At 46.5% G+C, this 26437-nt stretch overlaps 1 protein-coding gene and 1 long non-coding RNA gene across 6 annotated transcripts in view; one reads left to right on the top strand and one right to left on the bottom strand.

Moving 5' to 3' along the window:
• The window catches only part of MAPKAPK3 (MAPK activated protein kinase 3), a 68124-nt gene that overhangs the window by 21267 nt on the left and 20420 nt on the right, over positions 1–26437 (bottom strand). For 3 of the 4 annotated variants that reach the window (XM_075939451.1, XM_075939452.1, XM_075939455.1), the window contains exon 3: positions 25–164. In XM_075939451.1, coding sequence (XP_075795566.1) covers positions 25–164 — 140 coding nt within the window. Of the gene's footprint in view, positions 1–24; positions 165–17768; positions 17828–26437 lie in introns of all 4 variants that reach the window. The other variant, XM_075939454.1, reaches the window with a different exon arrangement.
• On the top strand, positions 17182–26270 carry LOC142830965 (uncharacterized). 2 transcript variants are annotated; one of them, XR_012906543.1, is made up of 3 exons: positions 17182–17281; positions 24780–24996; positions 26096–26270. It is a non-coding gene; the product is annotated as an uncharacterized LOC142830965 (long non-coding RNA). The 2 variants fall into 2 exon arrangements; XR_012906542.1 differs by lacking the exon at positions 26096–26270 and adding an exon at positions 25952–26080.

The following is a 26437-nucleotide window of genomic DNA, read 5'->3' as shown; positions in this document are numbered from 1 at the left end:
TAGAAGGGACTTCCTGGTTCGTACCATTCCATAATGATGAGGAGACATCTTTTCCCCTGATGTATGTTTTCATACACGTCCAGAATGTGGACAATATGGGGACAGCCTGATGCCCTCCAGTGATGATCCACCTCCTGTCGTGCTTTTGGGCTGTCATACAGGAGCTGTAAGGAGATAGGAGAGAGCAATGACTATCAGTCCAAGCCAGGGGTTCTCAAAAATATAGGGCAGGGCTCCCAAGGGAGACCCTGGAATGTGTCACAGGAAGTGTGAGCTGTGTGCTCCCCCACCCCTTTAAGAGCTCTGTTGGCCCTGGGCAAGGTAAATGCGACAGCCAGAGCCCTGCCACCCAATCTCAGTCTTTTCTCACCCCCAGAACCTCTCACTGGGATGCAGCAGGGCCCTGGCTTTCAGCCCCAGGGCAGCAGCCCAGCAATCAAGTAAGATTGGCAATGGGCCACTATGAAAAATGATATTGGCGAATGTCACTTTTCACACACCTCCCTTACTTCTGAGCCAACAGGCATGGCACTGCCTTCAGAGCTGGGTGGCAGTAAATGTACGTGGAGGAGAGGGGGTGTCAACAGTAACAGACACAAAGAAGGGGGGCCGGACCAAGTAAGTCTGAGAGCCACTGCTCTAAGCTATTTTGCTTAAAACTGGTGTTCAAAGGGCACTTGCACTCAAGACCATGGCAGGGCTCCTCTTTGGCTGCCATCTCAGCTCGCAGGACGCTAGACCATGCTGAGATGTTTTATGCTAACAGGACTGAACAGCTTTCCTGGACTAGCCTTAGGGCAAGGCAAGCAAGGTGGTTGCCTTGGGCCCCGCACCTTCAGAGCCTGCACTACACCAAGCCCAAGTATAAGGGGCTGAGGCTGGAGCTGGCGCTGGACAAGCTGGTCACCTGCATCACCGTGGGACTGCCGCTGCTGCTCATCTTACTGGCCTTCGCACAGGGGATCTCCATAGATACCCGCCCAGTCAGCCCCGCAGCCCAGCACCCTGCCACTGCCCTGGCCGAGTTCCCCTCCTCCCCCTGCAAGTGTCTGGGCTCCAGCCCTGCTGCACTGGTAAGGCTGTGGGAGCTGGCTCAACCCGTATGTGTGTTGACAGCACTAGGCTGTGTTTGGTCCTAGTGAGCCAGGATGCAACCCCAAGCCGCTTGCCTTTCTCCGTCTGCCGCAAATTGTGTATGATCTGTAAGGAGGGGAGAGTCACACAGGTCAGCAGAGAATCCGACCTGGCCAGAGTGTTGTGGAATAAATCCAGTGAGAGACTTGTGCTTCCCCGGCTGGACTCTGTAACCCAAGGATGTGAACCTTTTTTGAGTCAGGGGCCACTGACCCACAGAAAAATTAGTCGGGGGCAGCACGCGAATGAGAAGTGAAAAAAACCCTCTCACTGTGGCCCCTGACTGAGGAAAAAGACTCCCCACATTCCCCTCACACACCAGAGCCTGAGGGGCCCAGCCTAATAGATTTTGTGCACTCAAGCCCCCAGGAGGGTAGCAGGTGGGCTGAAGCACCAGCACGGGCTCCCCAGTGCGGGGGAGAGCCCTGAGCCAGGCCTGAGGTCCCCCACCCATTGTAACCCCTCAACTAGGTTTGACTTAAACTAGAGCATCCACCGGCTGGACCCCGCTGTTAGGATGCCGCCTTGGGCCCCGCAAACTCCTTGGCCAGGCCTGGGGTGACTGTTCCGTGGAGAAGAAACGGCAATAGACGGAGACAGTCTCACCCTACCCACTCCTTGCCAGCAACATCCCCTTCCTCACTGGCTTGCTTGGGACCCTAACACTGCCACACATGTAGAGAAGCCTTGGTGCTCAGAGCAGCAGAGGCAGGAAGGGACTTCTTGGCATGCTGCCCAGAAGCAGCACCCTGCAGAAAGGCTGGTCAGCCAGTGAAGCTGCACAGGTGTGGACAGAATGTGATGCTGCCCATCTGCTGGAGGGAGGGGAGGGCGAGAGAGGGACGGGGGGGTGGGTCTTATTGTGCAGCATTGACTTGGTTCCTGACTCTCGCCGTAGGAAGAGCAGACACACAGCCAGGCTTCTCAGACTGGGGGTGATGATGTGGGTGGTCATGAGCTATCAGCATCCACCACAAACCTATGTAGCCCCTGGTATTAACTATTACAAGAGTGTTTTTAATTTATAAGGAGGGGGTCACACTCAGAGACTTGCTGTAGTACAGGGGCCACCAATAGAAACATTTGGGCTAAAGCTTTTGTGCACACTGGGCTAAAGCTTTAGCAACTAACAGCTGAGAGATTTTCACCACTGTAGGGAGCCTGCATTGCCACCCTGTTCCTAAATTCAGGACTCCCGCCCCAGGCCACAGGGCTTCTTCCAAGACCATCAGTCTGTGGCCTGAGCTCACCCTTGGCAGCCATCCTCCCACCAGCCTTGACGTGGCCTGGTTTCCATGCAATTTGTCAAAGAAAAGTGGGATCCAATTTAGATAGAAAACAAACAAAAACAGCCTATTAGCAAGCCCAAGCGCAGGAACTGTACTTCTTTCAATCATCAGTCCATTCAGCCTGTTCTTTCCCTAACTACCATGATGCAGTAGCTGAGTGGCCCTGTCTATGTGGATTTTCCCTGGTGCCTTTCCTGATTTGGGCTGTTGCCTAAATGTCTAATTAAAAGTTCATTTAGCCACATGTGCAATAGCAAAGCCCAAACATCCTCAGGGCTCTCTCTCTCTAGCCAAGATACTTAGAGCAGCTTCTTAGAGAATACTGAGCTTTCCTGCCCGGATGTTACTGAATTAGTATCATTTCTTTTTTGATGCCTCAAATCCCATTTACCTTTCCTGTGTTTCTGCCCTCTAGATAATCTTCCCCTTAAATATCACAGTTTCAGAAAAGCCCAGGAAGCCACTTGCCTCTTACTGGCATTCTTAGAAGACTATTTCCTGCATAGGTCAGATAATTAAGGTGCAAAGGTTCCTGCCACCCTTCCCTTTTACATAATGTTCCATCAATGCAAGTTCAATTAGCAAATGCCGATACAGTTTAATTTCCTAGTCTCTGAGGGGATTTTGAGGGGTGGGTAGTAAAAGTGGTCAAATGAAATTTCACAGAACAAGGCTAGATCAGGCATTCCGAGGCAGGGCTTCATTAGGGAAAAAATAAAACCCTACACACAATTGCTAACCAAAGATAGAGTCAAAAGACAACAAGCAAGGCTTAAACGAAGCTTGAAGCTCAACCTTCACTACCAGCTACTGGAATGGGAAAGGGTGTTAGGATTTCTACCAGGGTACTGGCCTTGTTCCTGTCATATTGACTGAACCTCTACCTCTGTCCCCAGAACCTTCCTAGCTGTGGCACAGAGATGAGGGGAGGACCAGGTTTCTATTACTTCACACCTCTCCCAGCCTCCATTTTTTGCATCTTCCCATCAAGAGCTCTGGCTTTTGCTTCAGGTGCCTCTTTGAACCAACAGCATGAAAAAACCGACATGATTCTTCTGTTCAGGGTTCTGAAAAGCATCAGTGAAACTGATTCCAGTCTTCTCCATTTCACTTTGCTGTTGTGTGGCAAGGTAATTAGCAGCAGGCGGCCCAGAGCCATCTTTCTACAGACTTAGGAAGATGACACTGCACCAGTTTACACATAGTGCAAATCTGGAAAATTTTCTCTGCAACCATAAAAGCTAGAACCGTTAACAGTTGTTTTTAAATCACAGCCTAAATTTTGCAGCCACTGTCTATAGCCCCTGCATTCACCAAGGAAACCTTCCCTCTTGGGGCAGGTGAGTGGCTTTTCCAAGTTCTATTCCAACGTTTGGTATTAATATCTCATTTCACATTTGAAACCAAAGATTAAATTAATTTTGTAGCTCTCTATATAACCAGTAAAGATGTGACTGTGGAGTGTTAGTATAAATCAAACAGCCCCTAAAAATGTGACTCAAGTCCCCACATTTCTCTTCCTGATTTTTGTGCACACTCTCTCCCTTTCCTACTCCCTCCAGCTGTCATCTTGACACCACCATAGTCAAGTCTGGCACTAGAGAGCACACCTGGGCTACAGGCCAGGACTGAAGAAAGGAGGAGGTACTGCCGTCATTATATGTCAAAATGCCTGCCAAAAGCTTTTTTTAGAGGGTAAAACTCTAGAAAATAACCTTTGTACTACTATATCACCCAATTTCTGGTTTTTAAGGGTACAGTTACATTGCAAAAACTCAGGGCGGCAGCTGTCTCTGAGCCCAGATCAAAATGATTGGGACTCATGACAAGGGTCTAAAAATAGCAGAGCAAACATTTCCACTCCAGGTCCAAAACCCTCCCCTCTCACCAGCTTTTGGAGCCTGGAGTTCAGACTGAAGTCAAACTTGTAGTGTGAGTCAAAGTCAATGGAGAGCGGGTGCTGGGGGCTAAGCTGCAGAGAGCAGCAAATCGGCAGGAGACCAGTAGAATGAAGTAGGCAACTGAAGGCAGAACAGAGCACTGGACTGCTAACCATCTAGAGCAGGGCTACTCAGCCCGCGGGCGGGAGCCAAAACAGAAAAGGAGTCAATATAATGGCCTTCTGTGGATATGCGCTTTAGTAGTTAAATTGCTGGACTGTCATTGCTCATTGCAACTTAGCCTGCCCTATGGTGCTATCCTTCAGCTAACACTCAATCACTCCAAGTCACATCAAGGGGCAGGGAAGAGAGAGGAAGCCGGAGTGATTGAGAAGCACCACACAGTGTTGCAACAACAACCTGCAATGAGTCCTACAAAGTTGGAAACAGATGAGAATGGGCAGGCTGTGGCCACCAAAGAGATGAGGGTCAGGAAAAATTCCATAGAGATTTCAACAAGCTACGGGGCTCATGTTACACCTCTAGCAGACTCACTGACTACAACTTCAGGCATCTACACTTGAACTTAGTGGTCCCCAGCAGCATCTGATTTTACAAGTGGTCCTCTCTAGACTCACTCATTTACTCCTGTTCTCAGCATCTAGTCTCTCTTGCAAACGGAAACTAAGTGTCCTCACCTTTCTGTTATTCATTTTGGCCAGAGGTGGAGCAGTAGAGATGGCACTAAACTAAATGTTCAGATCCTAACACTCAACTGGGAGAAATCTGAATCTGGATCCAAACTTGGTTAGTCTAACCCCCCAAAAAATAGATTGCCGCAAAGTCACCCATCACAAGCAAATGATGGGCATATATGTCTACCTCCATTTACTTCCTTTCCTCTTGCCATGCTGCTTTTATCACCATGTGGGTTAAAAAAACATGCCTCAAAATCAGAACTATGCTCATGGACTTGAACTAACACGAGTTGCTCCACAGCTGTTCCTCTACTCATTCTCTAGTCAAGAGTTGTTGTTGTCACAGAGGCCTGTATAATTATGGATGATTAATGCAGCTTTTGCTCATCTTTCTTCTTCCCTCACCCACAAAATGTCTCTACCACCATTGTTTTGGACCACCTGTTGTTTTGCAGTCAAATCTTTAATTCTACACTACCTCTATAGAAGATATATCTGGATGGTATAATGCATAATGAATGCGGACATGCCGGGGAGACCACTTGTGAGTCATTAGAGTGGAAAGAGGAAAAGAGTCAACCATAAAGGTTTTTAAACAAGATAACTGCACCTCCGTTTCAGTGAAGGTGTGTTCTGATAGCTTTGCTTCACTGGCTAAGTTAAATTCTATTTTTATTAATTCAAGAAATCTTGAAAAGGCCTTTACGGAGACTGAAATCTGGTGACTAAAAGGTATGGCAGGAAGAGGGAATGGAGGAGAGCCCATTGATTAATGCCATTCAATAAGAGATACCACATTGTCTTTCTCTAAGTGCTGTAAATCCCCAGAGAGGATCTTGTTTTGCATTTTGCTTTACTGCTTGCTCTTAGCATTAACAGCTTTTTGACCTTGAAAACTGAAAACTCTATTGGGAAGCTCAGATGTCAGTGAGATGCTGTTTCGCTCACTATTTTTTCAAGATACTTCTCCGCTAGAGAGGGGGTGGGGAACAGATGATTGATAGATGAGAGCAAGCCAGTGCAGAGATGAAAAAATCCCATAGAAGAGCCTCAGTTGGTGGAGAAGGCTCTCTTTTAAATGCGGGGGGGGGGGGGGGGGGGGAAATACAGTAGCTGAATATTACATATCCCTCTGAATAGGTTTCTCTTTTGCTGTCAGTGGTAAACAAAAAGCCCAACATTTCACCATGATTTCTAACAGTCCCTTAGAAATATCAAAGCAGTCCTTTGTGCTACATTCCAGCTGGAGTTGATGTTAACAGGAATGCCTCAGCATCAGTCAGGAGAGATCTAGCAGAAGCACGTTAGCTGTGGCAGTTAAACCAGCAGAGAAAACATACCTGCAAACCCCCATAGGAAAAGTGAGGGTGCTTTTTAAATCATTCAGTGACTGCGGTATATTTAAAAATAACCAGGTGGATTGGATGGATCAGGGGATTGGTGGTGGGTCACCAAACCTCTCACTTCTACATCTCTAAATCAGGGTGTTGTTGACCAAAACTGTTTGGTGGCCTAAAATAAAATGAACCATTAGTCCAGTTCAGGTGGAGAGACCAACCCCCAGAGGTGGTCCCTTCAAGTTAGTAATGATGCTCTATTAGGGTTGCCAGGTGTCCAGTTTTGAACTGGACAGTACATTATTTGAACTTTCTGTTCAGGAAACAAATTGAGAAAATATAAATGAGAAAATCTAAATAAGATGGAATGTAGATTGTGATGTAATGTCAAGTGTGTCTGGTATTTTTGTTGAAACCATCTGGCAACCCTATGCACTATCACTCTGCCTGTGCTATACTTCTACAGAAGGAAGTTCAGTCAAGAGCTGTCATGCACCTTTCATAAGGCTAAACAGGGAGAAAGCCATTAAAATCCTGACCATTGCCAAGTAGTCTAGAACAGTTTTAAAAGATGATTCTGGTTTTGTGCCTACTGAACACAAAATCAAGGGTTTTCTTTGTCTTCTTTAGGGATCTTTCCTCTGCTTCCTGTTTCCATTCTTCCCATTTGTACCCAGCCAATCACAAGGCAAAAGCTGGAAGACTGATATTCTGTGTCCTGGCAGAATAAGACAGAATTAAGGGGACTAAAGAGGATTATTTTGCATGTGGTGTCAGAATAAGGCTGAACTTGTTTACATGCTGACACTCAAACCTTAGACACTGTTCCTTAAAAAGTTTTGAAGAACACATTTAAGAGAAAAACTAAAAGGGGGGGGTGGGGGAAGGAAGGAGACAGAGAAGCAGAAAGAGGCACGATCCTTTACAAATCTGAGCATTTGTGAAACTTGCTTGCTTGCAGGCCAGATGTTAATTTATGCAGTGCACATCTCAGTAAGCAATAACCACATATTTCAGCAGCAATAGAGATGAGAGGCAGTCAGAAGGACAGAAGTTGTAGGTAAAAATTCCTCTGAGTTTAGAATAATATAAGAAGTGTATTTATGGAGAGGATGATTCATTAGCCTTCTGGACACACTATAAAGTCCTATGGTTTTCCCAAGCATTTTGGGATTTAGTGAGGAATTAAGGGGTCCTCTGAGTATAACTGGTTTACTTGGTGGGTAATTTTGGGCAGTCACAGCATACTTTATTGTAGAGGTACCCAGAAGATGGCCTGGATGCCCAGAAATATGAATGTAGAAACTGAAATAAATAAATAAGACATACAGGTATTAACTCTAATTACTCATATTGCTAGCCATTCACTCTGCAAAGGTCAAGTGTCTTTATTCAGAACATCAGCAAAGATGGGGGCAAGGGCAACTGAAATGGAAAAATAACAGCCTGATCTATATTTCAAAAGTGCACATAATGTTAGCAAACAGTAAAGCAAAAAAAGCCATAATTTACATTCGCACAAAATAACAAGCTGTTATATTTAATAGTATGAGTGTGTTTTCCTAACTGAATGATGGTGACCCAAATTCTGAAGCTTCAGAGGGGTAGCCAAGTTAGTCTGTAACAGGAAAAACTTAAAAAACAACAAATAGTCTAGTAGCACTTTAAAGACTAACAAAACATGTAGATGGTATCATGAGCTTTTGTGGGCAAAACCCATCTGAAGAAGTGGGCTGTGCCCACAAAAGCTCATGATACCATCTACATGTTTTGTTAGTCTTTAAAGTGCTACTAGACTATTTGTTGTTTTTTAAGTTTTTCCAACTTCTGAAGTTTGTTTTATACCACATTGCAAATATAATTTGTTTTAAACATCTCATCTGATTTTATTTTTTGTCAAGTCCTGGATATTTGTGTGTTAGCAGCGTACCTGCTTTGCAAGTTGGATAAAGAATTACTTCTGATAAGTGCCATAAGATTATAACTTGCATTCATTTGTAGTGGGCAGAGAGGAAAGGCAGGCCAAGAAGGAGGGCGTGGTCGTAGGATAAGAAAGAATGAGAGAAGGTGACTTCTCAGCTCAAGTGCTCTCATTTCCCAACATTTCAAAATTCAATTGTTGATAAATATTAACCCTCCACTGAAGCCAAAAAGAAGAAGGTGTTCTTGTGCTGTTTGCACAAAGTAATAACCTTGCTCCACCTGTTCCACCAGCTTTTGTTAACATGTTACAACAGAACAAGACTTACGCTACAAGCTACCCACAAGTGGTTCCTATATTATTCTAAACACTGTAACCATATTTGGTTTAAAAAAATCACAGCCACAAACAATTTTTTCCTTCCACAAAATTCTTAGATTGGCAATTTGTTTAGACGGCTCTAGGGCTCCGTTTCCCAGTTTACTATTAGCATGATCTGCTGCCAATGACCAAGCATACAATATTAGCATACCACTAGGCTCAACAGTCATCATCCAACTAGAAGCCTGTCTCACAGCCCTGCCACAGGCAAGTGCCTTTCCATTAACACAATACTAGATATTTAAAGACTGGCTGACGCCAAAGTCTTCTCTTGTCTCCCTACTCTCCACCAGCAGACAGGATGCTGAATGACAGGATAGACCACAAATTCTAGCGTGAAGCTTTGGTGCAGGACGTTTGATCATTCGTCACGGGGGGGGGGGGGGAGTGGGGGTGCCTGCTCCAGCTATATACGAAAAGGAGATTGTCCTGATGACCAAACTCATTTTCACCTGACCAAAGCCAAGATCTGAACTAGCATCTAGAGGTAAAAATCTAGTGTGTTAGATATTTGGCCCGACTGCATCACTGGCCTGACGGCAGCATATTTGCTGGTGGGAAAAGGTGAGTACCTATGTGCAGTAAATTACACTTCTCAATCAAATGACCTCAACTGCTCCCATCTGAGATAATTATACTTTTCACTTATGGTCCTATTCTGGAAATTGAAATAAGTTTTGTCACAGGAAAAGAAATATCACTACTGCCAATGTATAAATCCCCGACCGTAAGGAATCATGCCATACCTCACAAGTAACGACCTGTCCTCTGCTATTCTCCTTGGAGATGGACTAAATCAAAGCAATATATCTGGGCATGAAGGCTAAGGACACTCCAACAGTATCATATTATACTGCAGCATGTCCCCTCCACACTGCAAGCACATCAAACATGTTTTCTGCTCTTTACACGGGTTGCCCCATGAATCAAGTGCAGGTTCAAAGGGGTGCTGGAACAATTTTTATAGTGGGGGCACAGAGAGCCACTGAACTAAACTGTAATTCCTGCCTATGGTGGAAACCACTTCAAGCCAGGGAGTGTTTCAGCCCCACCCCCTGCACCTCTAGCTCCAGCACCTCTGGGGAGGATGCTCTGCCCTTAGCATCTGATAACTAATTTAAACCTACATCATCCTTGTGTATTTGCATCTGTCTTAGATGGCTGCAGAGAATGAGGCACTCAGTGTGGTCCCAGTCTGTCCTTAATAAGTGTTTTCTGGCTTAGATTACGTTTTTTAGATAGCGGTGCCAATAAACCATCTTGTTGGTCTTTAAAGTGCTACATGACTGCTTTAGATATTATCAGTTACACAACTATATGACAGTCCCCAGCGGCAGCGGCAGCAGTCAGTGCCCTCCTGGCCCCACTTCCAGGGAGCCCCTTCCTGCCTCTCTATCAGAGGCCGCAATGTGGGGTGGCAAGCGGGAGCTAGTCCACGAGGAGAGCTAGTTCAAAAAACAGTTTCCCACGTAGACCAACTCCGGCCTGCCACCCTGCGCTGCAGCCTCTGATACAGAGGCAGCACGGTTGGGGGGAAATGCATCTACTCAACTACACGTTGACATCCCTGGCTTAGATCAGGGTTCTTAAAATGGACAGAGCAGTGGCATTTGTGCAGTATCATTCCTTTATTACGGATAACACGGGGCAATACCTCTGTTTAACTGCAGTCTGGGTGTGACAATTATATTCAAGCCTAGTAGATAGATTTTTGAGCAGAAAAGGAGCAGTTTAGCAGATAGTTGAAGAAAACTGCCCTTCATTGCCAGAGCAGTGCATATGTCCAGGAGCAGCAAGGAATCCTGCATGAGCCTGTGGCTTAACAAAATTTTGACTGTCCCTAACCTGATGCTCTCTGTGGGGAGGATAGATTACTAACAACTTCCCTGAAATGTCTCTTTTTTCCTGGAGGGAGACTGACAACCCACTCTTCATCCATCCATCCATCCATCTCTTCTAGGCATCAGGTGGAAGAGGAGACATGCAGCTGAATGCAGCCCATATACAGGTGGCATGGTCCCTGCTATCTCACAGTTTCTATTAGGAGAACTGTAGAATCTTGTGGGACTCCATATAACTGCAGTAAGGTGGAACAGCTGCCCATCATGGCTCTCTGGTATCTGTCCAATTAGCATGACCGGATCCAGTGCAATGCGGCACCATTTTCACCTGCAACATGTCACACGTGAACTGCCTCTCTTGCATCAAGTCTCATCTAAAAAAATCTTTCAGCAATGGCACCTTTACCACTCTGAGCCCATACTAACATATAGGGATGAAAAATGTTAAAGAATATTAACTGTGTAACCGATGGAACCGGCCCATCCATACTCCCCTAGCAGACTTTAAACAGTAACAAGAACCAATAAGCATCAGCTTATTGATTAACTGGTTAAACTCTTACATCCCTAATAGATACTGAAAGGTTTGCACAGTTGCGTTTGTGTGAGCTAGAGCATAAGTGCTTTCAAGTTGAGGTCATGCCTGTCTGCAAGGGTACGTCTAGACTACATGCCTCTGTCGCCAGAGGCATGTAGATTAGGCTACCCGACCCAGTAAAATGAATTGGCGATTTAAATAATCGCCGCTTCATTTAAATTTACATGGCTGCCATGCTGAGCCGACAAACAGCTGATCAGCTGTTTGTCGGCTCAGTGCGATAGTCTGGACGCTCCCCTGCCAACATCAAAGGTATTTGTCGACCACCCAGGTAAACCTCATCCCAGGAGGTTTACCTGGGTGGTCGACAAATACCTTTGATGTCGACACCCGCGCGTCCAGACTATCGCGCTGAGCCGACAAACAGCTGATCAGCTGTTTGTCGATTCAGCGCGGCAGCCATGTAAATTTAAATGAAGCGGCGATTATTTAAATCGCCGCTTCATTTTACTGTGTCAGGTAGCCTAATCTACATGCCTCTGGCGACAGAGGCATGTAGTCTAGACGTACCCCAAGTCACAACCCAGCCTGCAGCAGGGGTAATTCATTAGAGCAGTGGTTCTCAACCCACAGCCCAAGCATTGCAGAGCCGTGGCCTATGAGATATCCTGAGGCCTATATTGTTGGATGTGGACCACACAACACACACAGAGCTGCATATGAGGCCCACAGACAAGATAAATAGGTTGAGAACTGCTGCATTAGAGCAACAATCAAGAGAATCACCTGGATCTGCACACCTTGTGCAAAATATGCTTGTTATAGCAAGGGGTGAAAAGCAGAAGTGTTCCAAATGCAGGTGCCATTTCTGTTTTGCCACTCAGGAGAGCAATTATAAAGAATTAGGGACGACTTTGGTGAAAATATCCCACTCCAAACCTCTTCTTGTGCTTGCTTTCCTGAGTAGGCATCCATCCTTGGCTATTTTAGACCCAAGGAATTTAATAAATGCGAAGAGAAGAAAACAAAAACTCAACTTAAAAAGTCAAGATGTAGACTCCGCTCCTGGGAGTAAACCTAGCAACCAACTCTGAAGGGCTGCTTCTCAGTAGGTGATTACCAAGAATACAATTAATAGGAAGCATCTTGGGCACTGGCCCACCAATGGCGGGGGGGAGGAGAGTGGCAAACGGGGAAGTTTTCCCAGGGCCTGGTGATTCAAAGAGGCCCAAGGTCACTGCCACGGCTGCCACTATTGCAGCAGGAGCCAGGGCCCTGGGCCCTTTAAATTGCCCTTGAAGCCATGCGTGTTACGTTCAAGGTGGCCCTGAAGATCAGCTGCCCCTCCCCCTTCTGCCCAAAGCCCCATTCCTTCCAGGAGTGCGGAGCCATGATCCCCCCACATCTTGCCCAGGGGCCCGGCGAGTCTGTAAGCTCACCCAGTTGTGTGGTGTAAGATTTTACTTCAGGTTGAACCTCTCTAGACTGGCACCCTCGGGCCTTAACCAGTGCCAAAGCAGAGAATTTGCTGAACCATGGGACGGCAATATTGTCTAGCAACATTACGAAACTAAAATCATGCCGGACCACGGAATCTCCATCTCTGGACATGTTTCAGAGCAGGTTAGACAGACACCTATCAGGAGTGGTCAAGACAGTGTTTGGTCCTGCCATGAGGGCAGGGGACTGGACTCAGTGACCTCTCGAGGTCCCTTCCAGTCCTAGTGTTCTAAGATTCTATGATTCTACAGATGTTGTTGCAGTAGAGCGCGCCAGACTAGAGAGGTTTCACCTGTATTAGGACAGAGGAGACTATCAGCACACGTTTTGGTGTATTGTCCCCTCCAATACTTCCCCCTCTCTCAAAGCCCAGGCTTTTGGAAATCTTAATTAGGCCTGGAAAGCATAACATTTAGGAGCTCAGTCAGTCTCTACATTAACCTGCAGTGTACAGAGAAAAGTACAGAGATAGGAAATAAAGCTCAGATCTACAGGATAGCAATTTGGGAATACGCACTTCAGAAGATGGCTTTGTGTGCCTAATAGTACTAAAAATAAATCTGTGTTTTCATGTATTAACACCTTATTAACAAATCATTTACCCTCATCAAATAATCCATTCATTGGGGCTGGTGTTTGGCTATAGATGTAAGCAGTCATCTGATTTTTATGTTAAAGCAACAAACCCTTCACCCTACTGTAAGAAGGTCACAACATTTCTTAAACAAGCACACTGTATTTCTTGCACAATACAGATTTGCCTTGCATTGACATTTGGAATGCATGTGCCTTTTGCCATGTGTCTGGAACCCTTTGCTAGCCGTGTCTGCTGAAGCCATGAGTTCCTTGTGCATGGAATTTATTAGAGGCTATAAACAAGTGTAGCTCCTAACAGTCACCTTGTTTCCTTTTCACGGTCAGCTACTTTCAACAGTACAGAGGCTTGGAGTGAGCGGACAGTCCAGTTGCTCTGTCGCATAGTCCTAGGTATTCAGTTCATTTTAGCTCAGAGTAGCCTTCAAATTCTTTTCACAAGCATACCTTTCCTCGTAGCCTGTTGAGGGTTTTATGCAATACTAGTCTTCAGTATGGCTGAGCTAGAGAAGCATCTGAGCATATAACAATTCAACAACTGAAAGCCCATGTCAGTTACAGCCTATGCTATCAGGGAAAAGGGCATTCTCCAGGATCTAGTCCAGCCCGTAGTGCCTTCTCCTCCATCTTCCAAATGGCTACAATTGGTTCAAGTAGGGAAGAAAAAAGTTCAATCTTGTTCCATCCTCAGTTCCAGATCTCTTTGGATTATCTACTTCAGTCAAAAGACTCTATTTCCTCTATGTCCTTTGCTGAAAGTGCAGATGTGAGCAACATATTACCATGTATCTCTGAAACGTGTGCTCTCTTCTCTGATCCAACACGGATGAGATTCAAAAGGGTCCTTTGCAAGCAGTGAGAGAGGTGACCCAAATTTGAAATCTAAATAGGATGCGCTTGGGAGTATCCACGGGAAGCCCCGTTGCAGTTCTCACTGTTCTACTTTGATTATTAACCCTACATTTCTCGCTGGAATAACACAGGCCAGGCACTCTTGCAGCAGATACTCTATTCACTATCTTCCACTGAGTGGTTCTAAACTCACCATTTCTTTGTAAGGCAGTGTCGGATTTTAACTTGGACATTTGTTTGGGTTTGCCAGTATTCATCGCCACAACTCCATAGCTACCGTGGGGAGGCAGCACACATGAGTGGTTATGAATCTTTCTCCTGTGTCCTTGGGAACCCATCAATGCCAACAGACAAAGGGGCCCCCTCCCACACTGTAACTCACATCAGACTGCTGACACTCACTGCCCCAACACACTGTTGTCATCATATTTTATATATAGCTATAGATGGACAGATTTCAAAGGCATCAAGCAAGATATTTGTGAACTGGTGACAAGCTGGTCCCAAAAATCATTATGTGATGTATTTATGGGCTGCATACAAAGTGATATAAATGTGTGCTGGGAATATGTTCTTAAAATGTGTTTGGGAGGCAAAGCATGAACTCAGCCTGCCCTAAACAAAGGAATGTGTATTTATCCATTTGACCGGCCTGGTTACACATAGAGGACTACAGAAGTGCATTTACATCTGCAAGATAAACAAAATAATTCAAGCTAAATGAGTAGAGGAGAAGACCATTTAACAATCACACAAAAGGAGACAGTCTGAACCCCCCAGGAAGAATTCCTGGCTCTTAAGGCAGAAACAATGGACTCTGAATAATATAAAGAGAGCATAAAGACCTTTCAGGGATCCATCACTGAGGGGATAATAAGGTCAGAACTCTTTGAAGCTTTGAACCTGGATCCTCTTGGTCGAAAAGGCAAGAACTGCTGGAAACTTGATGTGAGAAACCTGCTTTGCCCCCGACTCTAATTTGCTGAGTATCACTTAAATCACTAGTCTTTGCTAACAAACTTATTCTTGTTTTATTACAAAACCACCCTTGCACTGTGTATTATGCAATTCATCAGCTACACCAACTCGCTTGTACATGTTCTATCTCTCTGGAGGCAGCAAACATGATCACTCCTGACAGTCTCACAGTGCGAGGGACTGGACACATCAGAGACATGTCCCTGGGGAATTTGGGTTTGCTCATTCTTACCTGCAAGACAAGGTTTGAACTGGCAAAGTCCAGAAGAGTTTCCCAGCGTGACAGTCTGGTGTGTCAGGGAGCTCTCATGCAGCTTAGCAACAGAAAAACTCTGCCTGGCTGAGGCAGAGAGGGGTAACATAACGGCTCATCATTCTGGGTGACCTGAGCAGGATGTCACAGCACGGTAACATGCTCGGTACACAATGACTCTAGGAAGTGCTCTAGCTGCTTCAACTCTGCTTATCTGAGGAAGTGGGTTTTGCCCACGAAAGCTGATGATACTATATATATATGTATGTTTGTTAGTCTCTAAGGGCACGTTTACACTGCAGTGTTATTTCAAAATCAAGCGTGCGTCTACACAGCAAGCCATTATTTCAAAATAATGGTGAAGTGGAGGTCTTCTTACTCCGATTCCTCATTTCACGAGGAGGAAGAGAAGTCGAAGGGAGAGTGTTCTTCCCTTGACTTCCTGCTACGTAGACAGCCCAAAAGCTGAAGTTAAGCTACTTCGACTTCAGCTACGCAACTGACATAGCCGAAGTTGTGTATCTTAATTCGACTTTTGCCCTGCAGCGTAGATGCACCCAAAGGTGCCACAGGACTACTTGCTTTTAAAGCCTGAAGAGTCCAGCAAGTGGCAGGTCCTTCAGACACCCTCATTGGCTGCTTCCAGAAACACTCTAGTCCCCAGAAAACTGCCACACAACCACCACCCTGACCTAGAACCTTCACAAGCAGGAAGGAAAGGGCAGCAGCAGATCCATACAATGCTCTTTCCTGACCTAAACCAACTCATATTCCTCACACTAGCATTGAGGACATTATCTACAGCTGAGGATTGAGAGAGAGAGAGAGAAAGCGCAGACTTGAAATAGGTCTCTGCAGTAACTAGCTTAGAAAGTACCTTTCTCAGACAAGTGGCGAGAATAAGGAGTGGACAAGGAGACAAGGAGAACAACTGGATTCCTGTATTGGGTGTCCACAGGCTCAAGGTTCCCCCACTGCTTGGCTCCTTTCTCTAGATCAGGGCTACTCAACTTTGGGAGCCCTGGGGAGCCACCATGACACTCACAGCACATGCCATGGGCCACAACTTAAGTGTGGTTGCATACACATGCAAATATCTATGCAAATAGCTTTCCACACTGATGGGCTTGAATATAAAGATTTAGGCAAGACTGCACAACACGCAGGCACCATTTAAGTCAGTTCTGCTGATATTAATAAAATGCAACATTTACCCACTTTCCACCCATATAACAGCACTTTTAATGAGCAATGACAGTCCGGCAATTTAACTACTAAAGCGCATATCAACAGAAGGCCATTATATTGACTCCTTTTCTGTTTTGGCTCCCACCCGCGGGCTGAGTAGTCCTGCTCTAGATGGTTAGCAGTCCAGTGCTTTGTTCTTTCAGTTGCCTACTTCATTCTATTGGTCTCCTGCTCTTTGCAGCTTAGCCTGCCCTATGCTGCTGCTCCTCAGCTAACACTCAATCACTCCAAGTCACATCAAGGGGCAGGGAAGAGAGAGGAAGCCGGAGTGATTGAGAAGCACCACACAGTGTTGCAACGACAACCTGCAATGAGTTCTACAAAGTTGGAAACAGATGAGAATGGGCAGGCTGTGGCCACCAAAGAGATGAGGGTCAGGAAAAATTCCATAGAGCTAGACTTTCAAATCAATACCAAGTCCTCACAATGGAAACTGTGGAAGATATTTCTCAAAGTCCATCTGGTCCAAAAGAATAGAGAGACATCCCTAGGTGGCAGCTGGGTTCAACCTGTAAGAAAACTGACGCTTGCCTACAAAGAGTTCTCCAGCTGTCCAAGGAAGACAGAAGAGCCTTACTGGGGATTCAGAAGATTTGAAAGAACATTCTGCATGAGACAAATGAAAAACAAGGCAATGTGCCAGCTTCCCAGACCTGGGACAAGAGCCATCTCAGATTGGATAGACTTCTGAAGTAGGGAGGAGCCACTGATGATGGTTCATCCCAGCACTAATGATGCTGCGTAACAGGATCTCTCATGATGACTTCAGGGAACTTGGAAGAAAGCAAGCAGAGGGAAACAAAAGGCAAAGGATTCTAGAGGGCAACTGCTGGCTAGGTAAGTGGTGCAGGGTGGAGGGCTCTGTTTTTTTGGAACAGTAAGTCCACTTTCTATGAGGAGAAGGGGCTGCATAGTTTGGATGGCCTCCTCCTCAGAAAAAAGGGAATTAATCTTCTCACACAACAGCTGGTTAGAGTAGCCAAAAGAAGATTATGGTAACAACAAATAGGGAGGGTGAAGAGAGGGGAGGTATGGGTGCTCATTTAGCACAAAAATCAAGATGCTGAGAACAATATTAATTAAGGAACCACAGGACATGAAAAAAAGAAAATGTTAATTGCCTCTACCCCACTGCTTGGGTAACCAGCAAGAGAAATTGGAATTGCTCATTTATGAGCATAAATTCAATCTAGGCGGTATTGCTGAAACCTGATGGGATGATTTGCATGGTTGGAATGTTGCAATCAATGGTTATAACCTATTTAGGAAGGAACAAGTAAGCAAAAGGGGAGGGACAATGGCACTCTATTAAAAATGGCATTACCTGTTCAGAGTCACTCACAACTTGGAAGAACATGATCTTGAATAATTATGGCCAATGTCCTATCAGAGAAAGCACAAGAGAGGGCATTAACCCAAGATAATTAAATCCACAACAGACTACAGAAAGTTGCAAAGGGATCTCACTAAACTGAGTGACTGTGCAGCAAAATGGCAGAAGAAATTCAATGATGGTAAAAGGAAAGTCATGCACATTAGAAAACATAATCGCAACTATACATCTAAATTGTTAGAATCTAAATTAGCCATTACCTCTCGAGAAAGATCTTGGGAGTTATCGTGGATAGTTCTCTGCAAATATCTGCTCAACATGCAGTCAAAAAAGCTAACAGAAAAGGAACCATTTGGAAAGGGATAGATAATAAAACAGAACATATAATACCATTATATACATCCATGGTGTGCTCACACCTGGAATGCTGCATGTACTTCTGGTCACTTATCTCACCAATTAGAAATTGAAAGGATATAGAAAAAGGCAACAAAAAATGATTAGCTTTCATATGAGGACAAACTATAAAAACTGGGATAGTCTGGAAAAGGGACTATGAAGGGGAAATATGATAGAGGGCTATAAAATCATGAATAACATGAAGAAAAAGTGTTATTTTCCCCCTTCACATGATAACACAAAAACCAGAAGTCACGCCATGAAATTAAAAGGCAGCATGATTCAAACAAAGACAAATAAGTACTCCTTTACACAGCACACAGTCAACCTATGGAACTGGTTGCCAGGGGATATTATGAAGATCAAAAGTATAACTGGATTAAAAAAAGAATAAGTTCATGGAGGATGGGTTTATCAATGGCTATTAGCCAAGATGATCATGGATGGATATTGGGTATTCTTAGGCCTCTGGCTGCCAGATGCTGGGACTACACAACCAGGGATGGATCACTTGATAATTCCCCTGTTTTGTTCATTCTCTTTGAAACATCTGACACTGTCAGGAAGTAGGATCTTGGGCTAGATTGATCATTGATCTGACTCAGTAAGGCTGTTCTTAGGTATGGACTTAAGTTTTGGTGCCTACAATTCAAAAAGCTTATTGATTAAATAGAACAGATTCAGAGAAGAGCCACGAGAATGATTAAAGGGGTTAGAAAACATATCTTATAAATCACAGACTCAAGGAAGCAACAATCTGTTTCACACATACAGAATGGGAAGCGACTGTTTAGGAAGGAGTACTGCAGAAAGGGATCTAGGGGTCATAGTGAACCACAAGCTAAATATGAGTCAACAGTGTGACACTGCTGCCAAAAAAAAGCACACACGATTCTGGGTTGTTAGCAAGACAGGAGAAGTCATTCTTCCGCTCTACTCTGCGCTGATTAGGCCTCAGTTGGAGTATTGTGTCCAGTTCTGGGCACCACATTTCAAGAAAGATGTGGAGAAATTGGAGACAGTCCAGAGAAAAGCAACAAAAATGATGAAAGGTCTAGAGAACATGACCTATGATGAAAGACTGAAAGAACTGGGCTTGTTTAGAAAAGAGAAAACTAAGATGGGACATGAAAGCTGTTTTCAAGAATCTAAAAGGGTGTTACAAGGAGGAGGGAGAAAAATTGTTCTCCTTGGCTCTGAGGATAGGACAAGAAGCAATGGGCTTAAATTGCTGCAAGCAGGGTTTAGGTTGAACATTAGGAATAAATTGCCTAAGAAGGCTGTGTAATCTCCATAACTGGAGATATTTAAGAGCAGGTTAGATAGACATCTATCAGGGACGATCTAGACAGTGCTTGATGCTGCTGTGAGAGGGCAGGGGACAGGACTCAATCTCTTGAGGTCCCCGGCAGTTCTAGTATTCTATGATTCAATGTAGCTGCCATTGCTTGGGGGGGACTAGTGTTCCTAGGCTGACAGAAAAAACCTCTTCTGTCAGCATAAACTGGGTCTATAGGATGGGGTTATTCCAGCATGGCTACAGCACCACAGCTATGCTGGTATGGTCTCCATTGTGTAGACGTACCCAAAGAAGTTAAGAGATGACTTGGTCAGTTTGTAAGTACCCGCATATGGAACAAATATTTGAAAATGGGCTCTTCCATCTAGCAGAGAAAGGTACAACATATTCCAATGGCTAGAAGCTGAAGTTAGACAAATTCAGAATGGAAATGAGGTGTAAGTGAGGGTACTTAACCTTTGAAACAACTTACCAAGAGTCATGGAGGATTCCCCATTACAGGCAGTCCCCGAGTTACGCGGATCCGACTTATGTCGGATCCGCAGTTACGAACGGGGATTTCTCGCCCCGGAGAACTAGAGCAGCGGCACGCCTGGTCCCGCCGCCCGCCTTCTCCGGGGCGAGAAAAGCTGCTCCCCGTCTCCCTGGTCTGCTGGCGGAGCCAGCAGACCAGGGAGACGGGAGCAAAGCGGCGGAGCACCGGGGACCAGACCCGCGGCCGCTTCCAGATCAGCTGGAAGCGGCGCGGGTCCTGCCGGGTGCTCCGCCGCTCTGTTCAGTGTCTCCCTGGTCTGCAGACCAGGGAGACGCTGAACAATGCGGCGGAGCACCCGGGGCCAGACCCGCGCCACTTCCAGCTGATCTGGAAGCGGCGCGGGTCCGGCCGGGTGCTCCGCTGCTCTGTTCAGCGTCTCCCTGGTCTGCAGACTTTGGGAGATGCTGAGCAGAGCGGCGGAGCACCCGGCCGGACCCGCGCCACTTCCAGATCAGCTGGAAGCGGCGCGGGTCCGGCCCTGGGTGCTCCGCCGCTTTGTTCAGCGTCTCCCTGGTCTGCAGACCAGGGAGACGCTGAGCAGAGCGGCGGAGGACCTGGGCCGGACCGCGGCGCTGATCTGGAAGCGCCACGGTTCGGCCCGGGTCCTCCGCAGCTTTGCTCCACGTCTCCCTGGTCTGCTGGGAGGGACGGGGACGCAGCTAGTGCCCCCCCAGCAGACCAGGGAGACGTGGAGCAAAGCCGGGGGCCTGTAGTAGAGCAGGTGGGGCACTGCCGGTTGGTCCTGCAGTACCGCTCCTTGGCGCTACTGGACCAACCCGGCAGCACCCCAGCTGCTCTGCCCCAGGCGTCCTGATTCAGCTGCTGATCAGTTTCAGCAGTGGCTGAATCAGGATGCCTGGGGCAGAGCAGCTGGGGTGCTGCTGGGTTGGTCCAGTAGCTCCGAGGAGCGGCCGCGCTACTGGACCAAGCCAGCAGCACCCGAGCTGCTCTGCCCCAGGCGTCCCAAAGTCAGCCGCTGCTGAAACTGACCAGCGGCTGACTACAGGAAGCCCGAGGCAGAGTTGCTCTGCCCTGGGCTTCCTGGAATCAGCTGCTGATCAGTTTCAGCAGCAGCTGACTTGGGGACGCCTGGTGTTCTTACCTTGAATCTGTATGTAAGTGGAACTGGTGTCCAGATTCAGCGGCTGTTGAAACTGATCAATTTCAGCAGCGGCTGATGCCAGTTCCGACTTACATACAGATTCAACTTAAGAACAAACCTACAGTCCCTATCTTGTACGTAACCCAGGGACTGCCTGTACTTGCAAATTTTAAATCAAGACTGAGTGTTTTGGTAAAACATCTATTGTAGAAGTTATTTTGGAGAAGTTATATGATTGGTGGTAAACTAGGGGTCAAACTAGATTATCAAAATGGATCCTTTTGGCCTTAAACCAAATTCTCATCACCTATCAGAATGTAGACATATAGCATACCTCTCAGATCCCCAATCTCCTTTTCAAGCACAGTCTTCAAACCCCACAGGAAAGAAATGTAATGAAAGTTTCCATCCTTGTGATGGTCCTCTGAAGTCTCTCCCTAGCCAAAGTCATGCTGAGAAGGAGGCAGGGGAGGAGTTTTTCCACCCATTCCAAGATCCGTGATCCAATTTTCCAGGCATTAGAAAGAAAGCAATCTGCTTTGCATGCCCTGCTATGGGATTATAGAACTGCACAGAGTCAAATGTAGCAAAGCACGAACAAATGGAAAGAGTCCGTTGTTATAATCAAAAAGGCTTCTTAACGTTCTAAATAGATTTCCATTCCATTCCTCTATTGCAGTGGTTTTCAATGTCTAAGATTTCCAAACAGCCCCACGCCGCCATTTGAAATGTATTCGGGATCTGCAAATGAGAAAAGACTAAAAACTTCTGCTACATAGAATTGCCATGGAATGGCCATGCACATAGAGGAAAGGGAGAAATTCTAAGAATATGTGGAAGACAAATGTTTATTCCACCATTAAACTGGGGGACAGAACAGAGGGGAAAGGGAAAAAGGAAGGCACTGCAAAGGTGGAAAACAAATGATATTTGAGGAGTTTCAACCCTTTCTTAAGCAAGCTGTGAAACACATATCCAATTGCCTCTGACTGGACACTGCCTTCTTTCTGAGTCAGCCTGCAATGCTGGCTCACTTCCAAAAGTCAGTGTGTTTCTAAGATAAAAGGTGTTGGTCTGGGAGAAGGAGAAAGAGTGAAGGAAAGGGAGAAATAGCACTGATCAAAAGTCACCTCCCTTGTTCTAAACCTACCAGGGGCAGCTGCAGCAATAGCTGCTTCATAAAACTGTAAAATGCTTTTTGAAGTGATGGATTTCACTGACATGATGTGCCATCCACTATCATTCCCCTGGACATGATGTGCTGTGGAATAAGGAACACACCCGCATGAAAGCCATGTTAACAGAGGCAGATTGTCCGACTGGTGCAGCTGCAAGCCCCCTTCAACAGAGCTGAGCTAATATTTCACACTAGGGGCAAAAGAAGGAGAAGGAAGCTGCCAGTGAGGTTTATTCTGTCTGCGCACAAGAAGGATCACAGAAACAAGTCAAGTTGAGGGAAGAGAAGAGTCACTGATCAATCACTGTGCAGCACTTCATAAGACTCAGAAATTATCTACCAATTGCAGGTTGAATGGTTCTAAATGGTGGAGGTCATTTTCAACTCTCGTATGTTTCACATCTTATACAAATTTCCTTTATTTACACTGACTGTTAGGAATGTATATGTACCAGCACACAAGACGTCCCCCACTTTTAAAGAGAGACAGAATATCTGTGGGTTTTATGCCACACATAGCCAGGAACATGCCTTTAAAGTCCTGTGATCACAGTGATTGGTCTGTGAGACTGTTAAACAGCACATAAAGGTGTAGAACTGTTATAAAAGTGCCTTTATTCATCAGAAAACAGCAGAGTGAAATGCAATAAAGCACTCCCAACAGCTGGTAAGGGAGGTGCTGATGAAGGGTTACAACTCACTAGTGCATGTAGGTCAAGGGTGGGCAAAAGGGCCTCCGTGGGCTGAATCCGGCCTGCCAAGTGGGTGGATCTGGCCCGCAGAGGCCCTGCTGCTCCCCTGACCCCAGGCCAATTAGGACCTGGGAGTGTGCAAAGCCTCCTCCCGTCCTGCCAGGAACACGCAGCGCTTTGAAGTGCCATGTTCTGCTCGCAGGGCAGGCGCAGAGTGGAGAATGCTTTCCATGCTCCCCCTGCCCCCAGGCCGCAATTGGCCTGGGGGGGTGAGTACATGAAGTCTCCTCCTACGCCAGGGGCATGGGCACCCAGGAGAAACGTGGGGGGGGGGGGAGGCACTCCCTCACCTCCAGACCAATCATTGTCTGGGGATGGGGAACCCAGACGTATCTTGGTCCCGTCCCTTCCACTTGATGCCCCACCCCTCCCTGCGCGGCACTTCAAAAATTTCCAAAGTGGCCCCCGGCAAAAAATGATTGCCCACCTCTGGTATAGTTCCAGGTGGTATAATCAAAGTTGGGAGAAGCAGTGGAGTGCATGGGAAAGTGAGGACTCCCAGGCTACATCTAAACTACACCCCTGTTGGCAGAGGGATGTAAATGAAGCAAGCACTTTGAAAGAGAAAATGAAGCAGGGATTTAAATATCCTGTGCTTTATTTGCATAATCACACCATGGTGCTGTTTCGAACAAGCGCCATTTCAAAACTGAAACCACAGTTTAGATGAGGTTTTTTTGACAATGGGATGCTTTTTTGAAAGATCTTGTACTCCTCATTTTTTATGATGATGCTGTTCTATCCCTGGGGCAGCTGTCAGGCTGCATCCCAGAGTGGGCTTTGAGCCCACCACCCTGTGCTCCTCAGGGGAATGCCCTATCCCCTAGGCCACTCAAGAGCTCACCCCACCTCCCTGATGTCAGGGTGTCCCTTATCCTCTGTTGACTGTCCGGTCACTCCTCGGACGGGTGTACTCCAAGTACAGGATCTTTTGAAAAAGCACCCCATTGTAAAAAAAAACACATCTACACCACCGTTTCAGTTTTGAAATAGTGCTTGTTCGAAACAGCACCATGACGCAATTATGCAAATGAAATGTGGGATATTTAAATCCCCGCTTCATTTGCACTTTCGAAGTGCTTCACTTACATCCCTCTGCCAACAAAGGGGTGTAGTTTAGACACAGCCCCCGAGAGGGAAAAGGAATGTGAAGGAGAAGAAAGAGGGTTTAAAGAAGCAGAATTTTGAATCTGTTGCAGGGGAAAGGGGCAAACATGCTCTGGCTCACTGTGCTGCTTCACCAAACACTTGCAGATCTCACTCTGTTGCTCCATCGCCCTGATAATGTGTTCTGTGGCCTGCCTGAGGAAGGCCTGGTTGTCCTGGCGGTTCCCGAGCTCCCTTTCTAAGTGCTGTTCCCAATGTCTGCACTTATTCACTGACTGATTTACCACTTTGTGAACCAAATCTTCCCTCTTTATTTCTAGGATACGTCCTTATCTATTGCCACCTTTCCAGTGCAGTACATGGCGGGGCCCTCAAGGTCTCTGTTGTTCAGCACAATGCACAAAAAGAAGTCTGTTAACATCGAGTCCTACTTACAAACCCCTTTCCCAACATTTCCACTCACTTTTCCGCTGACCCTTGCAAGAAATGCATCTCAGCAAGCACCATAATCATGCTGAGAGAGAGGGTGAGGGTAGCTGGCAGCTGTGCATATGGACAAAAAAATCCATGTAGGGCTAGAAAATTGTCTTTGCAGGAACACAGTTCTAAGGATACCACTCTTCTCCACAGGCAGGTAACACCCTGCAGGCAGACATCCTCCTGCTTGGGGTAAGCAAGGAAACCAGGACACAACTTCTCCAGACTTGTGGCTTTCCCTGTTCCACATGCAGCCCACCCATGTGCTGGAACCAAAGCGGAACAAGTGACAGACGAACGGTGGGACTGATGTCCTACAATGGAGGACAGGACAAAACTACACTGCCATGGAATCGGTGGCAGAAAATCTGTAAGTATTGCTAAAAAAGTTTCAATAGCCTCTCTCTGCAGCATTGAGATCACAGTGAACATCAACATCCCGCTCGACCATATCGATTGGTTACAGGAGGGGTACATGCTAAGGATGTTAAATTGTCGTTAACTGACTAGTTGAGTAGTCGATGGAATTTCCATCAACTACTCGACTAGTCGATAGGCACTTCCACATTCCTCCTTTGAAATGTACAAGAGCTCCTGCTAGGGCTCTTGTACATTTCAAAGGAGGAATGCGGAACTCCGCATACAGCCCAGGGTCAGTGGGAAGTCCCGCTAACTCCAGGCTGCATGTGGCATGCCAGCTTTGAAATGTACAAGAGTCCCCAGCAGACCCCTAGTTCCCCGCGGTATTTCAGCTGAACCTGGGAACTCCCCAGCTATTCCCGGGTTCCGCTGAAATGCCACACTGAACGGCATTTAAAGGGGCAGCACAGCACAGCTGATCCAGGGCTCCACGTGGCATTTCCCCAGAACCCGGGGTCAGTCCCCAGCTGCTCAGAAATGCTGCTCGGAATCCTGAGTTAGCTGGGGAGTTCCCAGCTGACCCCAGGCTCCACGGTGCTTTGGCATCTTAAAGGAGCAGCGTTGCACAGCTGAGCCATGGATTGACAGCTGCTCCTTTGAAACACTACATTGGGATTTCAAAGCGGCAGTGCTGCACAGCTGATCCCTGGCTCAGCTGTGCATCACTGCTGCTTTGAAGTACCCCTCCCCGCCTTTTGCTGCCTCTCTTTGATAGACGAGCAAGGGGGGGGAAGAGTCGACTAGTCAATAGACTATCCGATAAGCATTTGCTAGTCCTTAACATCCTTAACACATGCAGCTCAGAGAAACACAGCCAGTCTCCCACTTTCCCATGCCTTCAGCCTTGCGCTCCACAAGCCACAGCCACTTACTCTGCATCTCTTTCCCTTCTTCCTTGTCCCCAGAAAGCAGTTGATTATATTGGCCATGTCCATCAGCAGTGGAGAAAAGTTCCTGCTGCCAGACACACTCAGCAACACTGGGGGAGCCCCAGTCCTATCTACCTCAACCACTTCATCTACATTCTACAATTTCATCCTCTGGCTTAGGTCCTCCATGTACTGCCTCTGCACCCGCTGAAGTTTCCCTGGGGCTCTTGGTGATGGAGATGGGGTCACCACCCAGGATGGCATCCAACTCCTTATAGGAATGGCAAGTCTCTAGCAAAACAGGTACTCAGGCAGCAGGAAATGGCATTTAAATTTTGCAGGACTTGCAAGGGGGTGGGACAGGTAGCTGGTCAGCTGGCTGCAGGGCAATGGAGTTCAAACTGCTAACCAGAATGTCAGCTTGGAAATTGTGGGCCATTTCCTGGAGGCCAAAATCAGCAAAAAAAAAAACACTCTGAGGTACCTAGGCTACATGTCTGTAGACAACACAGGGAGGGGAAA

This window comes from Pelodiscus sinensis, chromosome 11 (genome assembly GCF_049634645.1).
Source record: "Pelodiscus sinensis isolate JC-2024 chromosome 11, ASM4963464v1, whole genome shotgun sequence".
NCBI classification, from domain to species: domain Eukaryota; kingdom Metazoa; phylum Chordata; order Testudines; family Trionychidae; genus Pelodiscus; species Pelodiscus sinensis.
Note: the sequence above shows the minus strand (reverse complement) of the source record. Positions and strands in the feature narration are given on the sequence as shown.